The sequence below is a fragment of the Drosophila mauritiana genome, chromosome 3L (assembly GCF_004382145.1).
Source record: "Drosophila mauritiana strain mau12 chromosome 3L, ASM438214v1, whole genome shotgun sequence".
NCBI lineage: Eukaryota > Metazoa > Arthropoda > Insecta > Diptera > Drosophilidae > Drosophila > Drosophila mauritiana.
Genome location: NC_046669.1, coordinates 5,770,493 through 5,781,560, shown reverse-complemented (window position 1 = coordinate 5,781,560; position 11,068 = coordinate 5,770,493). Strand labels below are relative to the sequence as shown.

Genomic DNA, 11,068 nt, shown 5'->3' with positions numbered 1-11,068 from the left:
GTATTGTTTATTTTCTGTCATATAGCATGCAATATCACGTTGAAAATAAAGCATTGGCTTAAAGGTAGAATATTTTATAACAACAAATTGAAATAATATGAGTGGGTAAGAAAAATTTAAATTTCCCGCACCTTATCGATAGCTCTTCCGATAGAACCGGTCAGCAATCGGTTCGCACACTCGCTAGAGAACTGTTAACCAACTATCATAGCTTGAGTCCACGCTTCGCTCCATTCTAAAAGTCGTCAATATCTCTAAATAAACAAACTGTGGGTTATAGTAGGCTGTTTTTATTATTTGTAATTGGGAAAAGTGCAAAGATAACGAAGATATAAGGAAAATATATCAATATCCGCAGAAGCAAGCCTGAAATTGGAGTGTGAACTCGCTAATAGCTAGATGCGGCGGTGAATTAGCCAAGCCCGCAACACTGCACCCTGAAGGCCAGCTGCAGCCGCTTCCCGCGCATTTTTCTTCGACCCAGGTAGGTCGCATTGGGATTCGCTTGCATTTGGTGTTTTCACTCGCCTCCAAACCGCCGTAGCAACACCATCCAGACAACGTGGAATTCCCGCTGAACCAGAGACAGTCATTATTTCCATTGTGAGTATGGGCAGAACTAAGCTGCATCACCGGCGTCCCTAACCTTATATATATTTCATACACACACAAACGCACTGTTTCCAGTTTCGGTGACCAAAAATTGTGAAAATATAAGCTAAAATGCCGCGCAGAAAGGCCCTGACTAATAACAACAATGCCGGCGAGACGGAGCCGCAGCCACCGAAGGCGAAGCGCGCCAGAATCGCTTTTCATCTGGAGCTGCCCAAGCGGAGGACCGTGATCGGCAACGTGCTGGTCTGCGGCAACGGCGATGTGGGCCAACTGGGTCTCGGCGAGGACATACTAGAGCGCAAGCGTCTCAGCCCTGTGGCGGGCATCCCGGATGCCGTGGACATATCCGCCGGTGGCATGCACAACCTGGTGCTGACCAAGTCAGGGGACATCTACTCATTCGGTTGCAATGACGAAGGTGCTCTGGGCCGTGACACCAGCGAGGATGGCAGCGAGTCAAAGCCGGATCTTATCGATTTGCCCGGCAAGGCTCTGTGCATTTCGGCGGGAGACTCGCATTCCGCTTGTCTGCTGGAGGATGGCCGTGTCTTCGCTTGGGGCTCGTTCCGGGACTCTCATGGCAACATGGGCCTCACCATCGATGGTAACAAGCGTACGCCCATCGATCTGATGGAGGGCACTGTCTGTTGCAGCATCGCCTCCGGCGCCGATCATTTGGTCATCCTGACCACTGCCGGAAAGGTCTTCACCGTGGGCTGCGCTGAGCAGGGACAACTCGGGCGGCTGTCGGAGCGTTCCATCTCCGGAGAGGGTAAGTCGCGGCATTAACATTTTTGCAAAATCGGTATTAAAAAACATGTTTACTCCCAGGTCGTCGTGGCAAACGCGACTTGCTGCGGCCCACCCAGCTCATCATCACGCGGGCCAAACCCTTTGAGGCCATCTGGGCCACCAACTACTGCACATTCATGCGCGAGTCACAGACGGAGATCATCTGGGCCACAGGGCTTAACAACTTCAAGCAGCTGGCCCACGAGACAAAGGGCAAGGAGTTCGCACTGACGCCCATCAAGACGGAACTTAAAGAAATCCGACATATTGCCGGCGGTCAGCACCATACTGTGATCCTGACAACAGACCTTAGGTGTTCCGTGGTGGGTCGTCCGGAGTACGGTCGGCTTGGACTGGGCGATGTCAAGGATGTTGTGGAGAAGCCAACGATTGTGAAGAAGCTGACCGAAAAGATTGTTTCCGTTGGATGTGGCGAAGTGTGTTCCTATGCCGTTACAATTGATGGCAAACTGTATTCCTGGGGCTCCGGCGTCAACAATCAACTGGGCGTTGGCGACGGCGATGATGAGCTCGAACCGATCGTGGTTGTCAGCAAGAACACGCAGGGCAAGCACATGCTGCTCGCATCTGGCGGTGGTCAGCACGCAATCTTTTTGGTCAAGGCGGACAAACAGGACCAGAAGGAGAATGTTCCAGTGAAGGCATCTGGCAGCAGTAGTAAAAAGGACAAGACCCCGCCGCAGGATAATGCCGACAAGGAAGCCGAGAATGTAGACAAGCAGGAGCAGAAGGAAAACTTGCCGGCGAAGGCGTCAACCAGCAGCAAAAAGAACAAGACGCCGCCGCAGGATAATGCCGACAAGGAAGCCGAGAATGTAGATAAGCAGGACCAGAAGGAAAACTTGCCGGCAAAGGCGTCAAGCAGCAGCAAAAAGATTAAGACGCCGCCGCAGGATGATGCCGCCGAGAAGGTCGAAGAGGAGTCTGCTCAGGAACCGACTCCCAAGAAGGCCAAGAAGCCGGCTGCCAAGCGGGGCGGTAAAAAGACATAAGATTGAGTATAAATACGCTGACTTTCCTACTTTGTTTTTGGTAACACTAAGTTACAAACCCTTACGCTTACCCTACTGTTAAGGAAGGTTTACTCATTGCCCAGATTCGTAAGATAGATCGGAAATTTTGCTAATTGTACGTTATGATCTACGAACTGAATCCTGTTAAGTTCTTTTTATTTTGATAAATAGATGCCCGCTTACATCTTACAAGTCTGCCTAAAGACGAAAACTTCTTTATCAATCCAACTAAATGTTTATTATATATATTCGTTCGCAATACGAAGCCGTAGTAAATTTGTATTTGAACGCAAAAGGAAACTAAATGAGATTTATTTACAAACTAATTAACTTGATTATATCATTCGCAAAGACATACATCCTACTCACAGTGTATTCTAAATTCTTGGCTCAGACGGGGGCAAATGGGAGATTACCGGCAAAAAGCTACAAAAGATTGGGAGCAAGCACGAGACACCATTTACTCAATAATATCAGGAAACACGAAATTGTTACTCTTATCGTAGCTCTTAAGATTTATACAAAAATATGTATTTGCTTGGGGTGGTTCGATTTGCAAGGAAGGGAAACATCTTAAAATTACCTTTGAAAGCAAAGGTGTCTAAAAAATTCGCAGAACCCGGGAATAATTTAAGGATGCAAGCCATTGAAGTATGTAAGAAGGCTTTAATATTTGTAGTTCATACCTGGCAAGGGTCATTATGGATTATTACGTGTACAGAGGTGAACAAATTGCATTTTCTGCTGGACAAATCGAACCACCCTGGCTTGCACAGTTGAGGGTTTTGGCTTCACTACGAGTAGTAACACGGCTGACGATTGCCTCTGCCTGAGTCGACTGTGGCTAGGGAGGTGGTTATGGTAGTGGTGGTGGAGTTTCCGCCGTAGTTGCTGCCCAGGTAGAAGCTCACGAACAAGATGCCGCACAGCAGCGATAGCGAAAGAACGACGCGCACCATCTTCCTTGCGAATGCGATGAGTCCCAGCAAATGGCCGCCGGCAGCAACGCCGCCCAGCTGCCGATCACCAGTGCCCTGACAGCTGAGGCACAGCTGCAGATGCGCTTGGATCAGTGCCTCCAGGCATTCGCCATCGTATTGGTCCATGGTATCGGCACAGTTCAGCCCCAGATTCATCAAATCAACAGCACAGGCACAGTTCTCCAGATCTGGATGGTCACAGTCGTCTTCGTTATTGTTGTGGTTATCGCGAGCGGCAATGTCTAGCTCCTGCCTGGTCAGATTACACGGGCTAAGTAAATATTATTTGCGCTTGGCGCACGAATACGCCGTTGCCTTGGGACAGGTAGAGTCGTGCTGGCCGAGCTGCTGGTACATCAGAAAGCCGAAGCCGGCAAACAACAGGAACAACAGCGCCAGCGTCACATATTGCAGGTTCTGGGTGAATGCCAACTGGCGCTCCATTGCCGTAGCTGGATCTACGCCCTATTATGCCAAATGATTAGAATATAAGTATACACTCGCTTTTAACATGGCTAGGATATACTTACAGCACCGGACTTCTTGCTGCAATCCACGCTGGCCTTGCTGGACTTGCTTGCGCAATCTAGCTGCGCTTTTGACTTGTTCTCATCGAAGCGGCAGACCAGTCGATGCTGCTCCACATCCGCAGATGTGGGGGATTTGCTCCGCCACAGCTCGGTCACATCGGCGCCACCGCATTCACCGCCTGGCGCGACCATGGCCATCACCAGGAACTTGTCCTTGCTGTCGTCACTTAGCTTGTGCTCCGACTTCAGCCATATGTTGATGGTAGCCTCCTGGTTGGGCTGGATGATGCCGCAACGGGGTCGCACACGGAACTTCTCCGGCGATGTGGTTTGGATCTGCAAGGTTTCGGATTGAAGGATTAGTCTGGTACATGAAGTATGCGTGTAGATTTCACCCACCTTGTACGTCACTGCCGAGGTGGCAATAGACTTGATGCTCATCGTGGCCTCCGCATTCTTGGAATTGAAGTTGACAAAATCCTTGGGATTAATATGCAACATGCCTGATCAAGGAAAGCCCGCTTGGTATTAATTGGCAGATTTTTTCAAATTTCAAATTTGGTTGGGACCAAAAAATTTTGTTTATATGGGTATAACGAACTAAAATAAGGCGACTTGGTGCTACGATATGTAATAGTATATTTGTGACATAATGAGCAGTGCAGATAAATGGAAAGTCGATTTTAAATTGGGACCTATGCGTGTTCCAAACTTTTTTAGATGAGTTAAGACCTGATTTCTTACCCTCGGACGTAGTGTGCATCTTGTTGATGTTGGTCTCCTTGAGCACCACGGGAGCGGAATCGACAAAGGTGACCTGCCGATGAAAGAGAACTCGTTGAAATGACCGTCTTTTGGTTGCTGGATAGGAGGGTTTTGGTGCAGCCCCTTCTCATCAGACCCCATCGAACGTGCTTTTCTGTGTCATTTTCAGAAGGGCCGCCCCACCACACTTGGCACCCTTGAGCTGGCATTATTGGCGAAGGTTCCACTCGAACTGGAGGTCGCCGGGTGAATTGGTTTCATTTGGTCTTCAGCCGGATGTCGGTTATTCTGTGCGCGACTACTGGCACATCACTTGTGCATTGGTTTTATCTGCCCTCCGGATGCAATCGGACACTCACGTAACTGAAACGCCCTGCCTCCGACATTGGTCACATTCGGCAGTCTCCACACACAGTTTATATCCTTAATCTGCCTTAAAATCTAAGACATATAGACAAAGCCGGACTTTTGGGCTCTTGTGCTCTTTGCATCCACCAAAACATAAAACAGCTGGCAACCCTGAAACTGTGGATTTCCTGGCGTGGCTTTAGGGATTTTGGCAAACGCGTTAGTAAATTCGTATATATTCAACTGTTTTTTAACGCTGTTTTAAATCATTATGAATCAGTTGGTTTTAAAAAAAATATTTGAGTTACTCACAAAAACAATACCTAAATCGTATTAAAAATAATTGACTCTACGGATAAAGTTCTAATTTTACAGTATTCTCATTATATCTGTATAAGTAAGCTATACGAATTTTCAAATTTTAACTTGCCCTTTAAGCCGGTCTTAATGGGCGTAGCCATTTTACTAGTTCTTTTCCACTGATTCGATTTCCAGATACAAACTCCAACTGGCACCTAAAACAATGCATTCTCCTTAACGTAAACTGAACAAACAACAGTTCTCAATTTCAGCACCGAACAAAAGAAAGTATGCAGGGTGAAGTAATCGTCTTGAATGTCAAGTCAAATTCGATCCGACTCGGTTTTGTTGTGCTTTCGCTTGACTTCCACGTAACGCACACATGATCATCATGACGGCCAGTAAACTTCCATTATGATTCTTCGGATAAACTCAAATACTGTGGGGTTTTCAATGGTTTATAGATGATTTATTGATTCTAATAAATGACAGATTTCTTAAGCGCAATTCAATGAGCATGAAACACAAAAACATTCTACACGAACACACTCACACACACATACCCTTGGCATTTTGTTGTTGTTGCTCAAACTTTGAGTAGTGAATATCAATTGGTACGATAACAATGCAGTTTCCACTTATGCTTGCTCCTCTGTTAATAACAATTACAGATTGCAAATGTCCATGACGATTAGCACAAGTTGAGGACAGAAACGAACGTAAAATGCGTTTGCTTTGCGGGTTTTTGTGACTAGTTCGCGCAAAAGTGAAAATACTACTGAATTGAAAGCACACCCAAAAGCTCGCTCCCTCTTTGCTGTCTCGCTCACACTCGATCAGCTTCTTCCAGCTGTTGTTGCTGCCACTTCCGTCTGGCGTAAAATGAACTGCAACTGTAAATGAAATGAAAGTGCCGTTGAAATGAGAGAAAGAGAGAATGAGAGAGAGTGCATTATAAACGATGACGTCGCGTGGGTGTGATAACAGCGTGTGGGTGTGTGTTAGCGTGGGTGCGAGAGAAATGGCTGATAATATCCGCTCTGGGAGTCATTTACACATACAACACGTACGACTCAAATACGCACACATAAAACCGGCCATAATCCCTCTGACAATGTGTGTTCTACTTTTTTCGGGTCAACGCTTCGGGGCCTCGAGAACTGACCATTACTGACCCCAAGCCAGAAACCGAAAGTTTAGCAATATGTCAAATAAAAGACTATAAATAGCTGCTACAATGTTCTGCCCACAAAAGCGTACGTGCACTGAGAAAAAAAAAGTAGAGTTTGCATTTAATTTTCTATATATGATTCTTAAAAGTTTCGTAAAATTATGAGCCATTGTAAATTTTAAATTGAAGATTTCGTGATTTGAATATGCAGCTGCGCCTAAAAGAGTGCTATACTTTTCGCAAGATGTATAATAAACCTGGAGGGTTGAAACTAAATATGACATTTTAATCTAGCTTGCAAGCGAAGAAAAATGGCTAATTCGTTATATACTATGCATTTGTAGCTAACCCCAAATATTTCCCCCAGTGTACGAGTTAGACCATCGTTGGGCTAAGCTTAGTGGTCAGTTGGGGACAGGCAACTCACGCAGGACACGCAAACAGCGCACCCTAAATCAATACGTCCCAAGAATGTGAATCAATTATGGCAGAGAGCGCTGTACGGCGATTCGCGTGCGGTTTTGGAAAAAGCAATTAGGCGACCGAGGGACCGACTTCTTCCGGGTGCAGCCGTGTCACAAGGACACTCCCAACCGCCGATTCGCGCTTGAGATTTGGTCCCTTGTGGGTGGTGTAGTCGTACAAGCTGTGTCTATATCCCCCACTCAGCCCACTAACTTACCTTTTTGTCGAATTGTTCATCATCGCCGGCATTGGCAGCCACCGGTTTGGAAATAACCTTTTTGGCCTCCGGCACAAAGCTAAATTCGTAGTTATCCTCGCCACCCCAGCTGGCCAGGCAGTTATCCTTGGTAATGTACTGGTTGATGTCCTTTTTCGATATCATTTTTAAAATCTCAACCGCCTTGGGTGGTAGCAGCGCCTTGATGACCTTAAACGCAGCTAATAAAAAAAAAACCAACAAAAGGTCATGGTCATGGTTAATGTTCAAAGTGGAAAAAGGGCTCCAAAGACGACAATTACCATTTAGAACCCAGGCCAGTTCAAATACCAAGATGTAGTTCAAGGTATTGGGATAGTACTGCTTAAACGTCTCCACAATGCGTTTCACAAAGTCCAGATCCATGGTGGCCAAGCCCGTGCCCGCCATGTCGAAGAATATGGTCAACTGGGTCAGATGCTGCTCTCTCTGAGCCCTCTCCACCCAGTACACCACAATGCGAATCAGTTCATCCAGATTCTTGGACTTACTGTGCAGCTTAACGCGGAATATCAACAGCGGCTTGCCGTCCACATCATTGTTGTGCACAAACACGGATCCCTCCTTCAAATACTCCTGGTTCAACTGGCTCTCCTCGAGATCGTTGGCCCCGTATGACTGACGCCAGGTACAGGTTTCCCACAGCTTGGTAAAGGAGGTCTCCATGTCGAGATCATGCATTTCCAGAAACCTCTGAAGCCACAGATGATCGTTGCGAATGCGATCAATATCGGTCGGGTGGAAAGGTGCTACCAGCGCAAACCATGTAAAACAATAAAATGATTATTGGAATCTTATCTGTGCTTATAAACAGTTATTGAAGATAATGTAGCTAATACCGTTTGTAACAATACTCTTATCTTAGCTCTTCTGATGTTTAACCCATGCAATTTAGTTTCTAATCTTTGAACACATGAGAGGCGAATATAAATTTGGACAAGATAAGAAGACGATCGTTTGCATAAAGTTGAAGAAATAAACAATTGAAACTCTAATCATTAAACCATTCAGAAGTGCTTAATCTTTGACTGCTGTTACTTAACCTTTTGCCGCTGACTGACAGGCGTACGGAAGTCCATACCCAATTCTATATTAAGCACTTTGGGAAGCTATAGCTCAGGTCTCAAGTTCAAAGCTTTCGCTTGAGTGCACTTGGAACAGAAAAGTCGTTGGGAAAGGCAGGGCTGTTTGAATTATTCACCTACTAATTGGAGAATTTGCACTACAAATAAGACAGGTTGAATGAATCATATAAACAAACTACTAACCGAACGCAGCTATACAGAGGTGGTCAAAAGTATTTACACAACGAGCTTTTTTTTCAATTGTCAACTAATTGAAAAAAAAGCTCGTTGTGTAAATACTTTTGACCACCTCTGTATATCTGGTAATTACGGAATAAAAACTGCCAGCTCTCATAAACCTAAGCGCACACAATTTATTAGCGCCACTAGTCAACGAACGTTGCACTTTGTATCCGTCGAGTGCTTGGGATTATCTCACCTGCCGGGGGGGTTGAGGCATATTTGCGATTGAACCTATCGCGAAGCTCCTCGATTTGCTGTGGGGTCGTCTCCTTGACCTTGATGCCCATGCTGCCAGCTAGTTTTTGCACTCGTCCGCTACCAAACTTGTGGCAAGACTAAGCATTCAAGTTGAATTCCAATCGGTAATGCGGTGCTCCTATCGCTTGGCGCCTAATCAGAAATCCACTTTCACTGCGATAAGATTGGCTTAACGGGGAGCACAGGTGAAGGTACAAAAGGTGGCGGTACTACAGCGGGAAGTACTGAGCGCTATCCAAGTGCGTTCCACGAGCGTGTGCGGCAAACTGAACAGCCACTAACGGTGCTGCCTGCTATCCGGCTATCCACGATCGTATATCGCCGCGATCGTTAGCAGTCGGCCGGCGTGCGGCTCGAATGTGGAGCACCTGGTTCTGCGCGGTACTATAATGGGCCTCCGAAAAGGGCAAACCACACACACCACCCACCTCCCACCCGCGAAGTGCTGCAATGGATCGTGATCGTGTGGGTGGTATGCCACCTGCATTGCAATTAGCTCGAGTGGAAGTACTATGGAGAGCTTTCAAAGCTCTTCGCTGGAGTAGTAAAAACAAGCGTGCAATATGGTCAATAAATATCGTATTATTATTTACACTATAATACAAAGTTGTTGGGCAAGTTTCAGGCGAATTTGTAAACGTAGTCATCATTACCACCCCAGATTTTCAGGCAGTTATCCTTGTCCACATACTGATCGATATCCTTTTTGGTGGTCACCTTGAGGATCTTCAGTGCTTCGGGTGGCAAGAAGGTCTTCACCAATTTAAAGGCAGCTAAACACAAAAAAAAAACACGTTTTCAATATACTGATCTTCATAGATACCACAATGTGTACATACCATCTAGCAGAAATGGCAAATCATGCACCAGAATATAGTTCGGCACATAGGGATACTTGGTCTCGAACACTCCGATGATACTCTTGATGAAGCCCAGGTCCAAGTTGCTCAGACCGGCGCCAGTCATGTCCATGAATATAGTAATCTTGTCCAGGTTACTTTCCCGCTGCAGTCGCTCAATCCAGAAGACAAGGATGCGCAGGAGGTCCTCCTGATTGCGGCTCTTCGAGTGTTTCTTGATGGTGAGGATCAGCAGGGGTTTTCCGTCCTTATCCTTGTTGTGCACAAAGATGGAGCCATCGTTCAGAAACTCCTGATTAAGGTTCGCCTCGGTGATGTCATAAACTCCAAAGCTCTTCCGCCACGCGAGGTTGTCCCACAACCTCGTGATGCACTTCTCCACATCGAAGTCATAGACCTGCAGAAGCTTGGTGATCCAAAGGTCACTGTCCGTAATTCGCTTTAGATCGTTGGGATGGAATGGTTCTATTTCGGGATTTTATATGTATACCAGATTAGATGTGATTCTTTCGGCTGCACTAGCTTACCTGCTGGTGGCTCTTTCTCCAGTCTCTGCAGAATGCTAGTCTTGACTTGGCTTATCTGCTCTGGAGTCGGATCCTGATCGGAAGGCATGTTGCTGCTTGGCTTTGCGTGAACCAATTGAAATGTCTTCTGCACTGAACTTCAAATTTATGCCAATTTCTTATCTATTTGAAAACAATTTTCGTGGACGAGCTCTGGGGGGTAGTTTTCTTTATCGGGGAGCGGAATGTCTGGCCTGCGAGCGGACTAATCAGCGACTGACAGCCAGCACAGCCCCAAACGCTCGTCGTTACGCTCGCCGAGAGCGTTTTCATTTGTTCTCCAATTGTGCTCTGCTTTCCAGACGATCATGTAAATGACTCAATGCGGGTGGTGGGGGCACTGGAAGGGGAAACCGCATGCCGCCCGTTCTTTAATCAATATTGGAGCCCGCAGAACAGCACGGGGCGGGGGGTGGGTGGGATGACAAAAAGTAGGGGGCCCCGTCAATTGCGATAAGCGCAACAAACGGGGAAACTGGCAATGTTTATGAGGTTTGTGCAGGCGACTCTTCGGGAACTTGGTTTATATGATTCTGCGGTTTTCTTTGCGATATATGACGTATCCACTGACTTGCTGTATTGCGGCTTATCTCGATTCGATGTGGGAAGCAAAGTCTACTGGGCTCAATTATTCTCCTTCAATTGACAGTCGCTGATTGCGGTGGCGGTAATTGATATCAAAGAGCAACGGTTATTGTACAATAACAGTAACCTATTTTTTTAATTAGATTGCATTATATGTATTTCTAAGCAAAAATAGCCCACATTTTAATCTTATCAACCTTATGAGCTTTAATTTATTAGCCAGCTAGAGGGATTAA

The 11,068-nt window shown here is 46.2% G+C and overlaps 3 protein-coding genes across 7 annotated transcripts; 1 reads left to right on the top strand and 2 right to left on the bottom strand.

The window, feature by feature from the left end:
• The first annotated feature begins 414 nt into the window (after positions 1 to 414).
• LOC117139434 (regulator of chromosome condensation) lies at positions 415 to 2,767 on the top strand. Of its 2 annotated transcripts, XM_033301731.1 has the most exons (4): positions 415 to 484; positions 545 to 603; positions 688 to 1,387; positions 1,447 to 2,767. In XM_033301731.1, exons 3-4 carry the CDS (start codon positions 724 to 726, stop codon positions 2,418 to 2,420), a joined length of 1,638 nt encoding a protein of 545 aa, XP_033157622.1. In that variant the 5' UTR covers positions 415 to 484; positions 545 to 603; positions 688 to 723; the 3' UTR covers positions 2,421 to 2,767. The 2 variants fall into 2 exon arrangements, with proteins under 2 accessions (XP_033157622.1, XP_033157621.1); XM_033301730.1 differs by having other exon boundaries at positions 435 to 603.
• Positions 2,768 to 2,877: 110 nt separating this feature from the next.
• Positions 2,878 to 9,333, bottom strand: LOC117139435 (motile sperm domain-containing protein 2). Of its 4 annotated transcripts, XM_033301732.1 has the most exons (7): positions 8,760 to 9,069; positions 7,520 to 8,005; positions 7,218 to 7,438; positions 4,696 to 4,768; positions 4,351 to 4,454; positions 3,952 to 4,287; positions 2,878 to 3,886 (listed from the first exon to the last, which is right to left on the bottom strand). In XM_033301732.1, the coding sequence occupies exons 1-7, from the start codon at positions 8,848 to 8,850 to the stop codon at positions 3,704 to 3,706; spliced, it is 1,494 nt and encodes a 497-aa protein (XP_033157623.1). In that variant the 5' UTR covers positions 8,851 to 9,069; the 3' UTR covers positions 2,878 to 3,703. The 4 variants fall into 4 exon arrangements, with proteins under 4 accessions (XP_033157623.1, XP_033157627.1, XP_033157625.1 ...); XM_033301736.1 differs by lacking the exons at positions 7,218 to 7,438; positions 7,520 to 8,005; positions 8,760 to 9,069 and adding an exon at positions 5,928 to 6,148; XM_033301734.1 differs by lacking the exons at positions 7,218 to 7,438; positions 7,520 to 8,005; positions 8,760 to 9,069 and adding an exon at positions 5,076 to 5,320.
• Positions 9,334 to 9,383: 50 nt separating this feature from the next.
• Positions 9,384 to 10,497, bottom strand: LOC117139436 (motile sperm domain-containing protein 2). Its single transcript, XM_033301737.1, has 3 exons — positions 10,209 to 10,497; positions 9,661 to 10,146; positions 9,384 to 9,594 (listed from the first exon to the last, which is right to left on the bottom strand). The coding sequence occupies exons 1-3, from the start codon at positions 10,294 to 10,296 to the stop codon at positions 9,443 to 9,445; spliced, it is 726 nt and encodes a 241-aa protein (XP_033157628.1). The 5' UTR covers positions 10,297 to 10,497; the 3' UTR covers positions 9,384 to 9,442.
• Between the last annotated feature and the right edge of the window lie 571 nt (positions 10,498 to 11,068).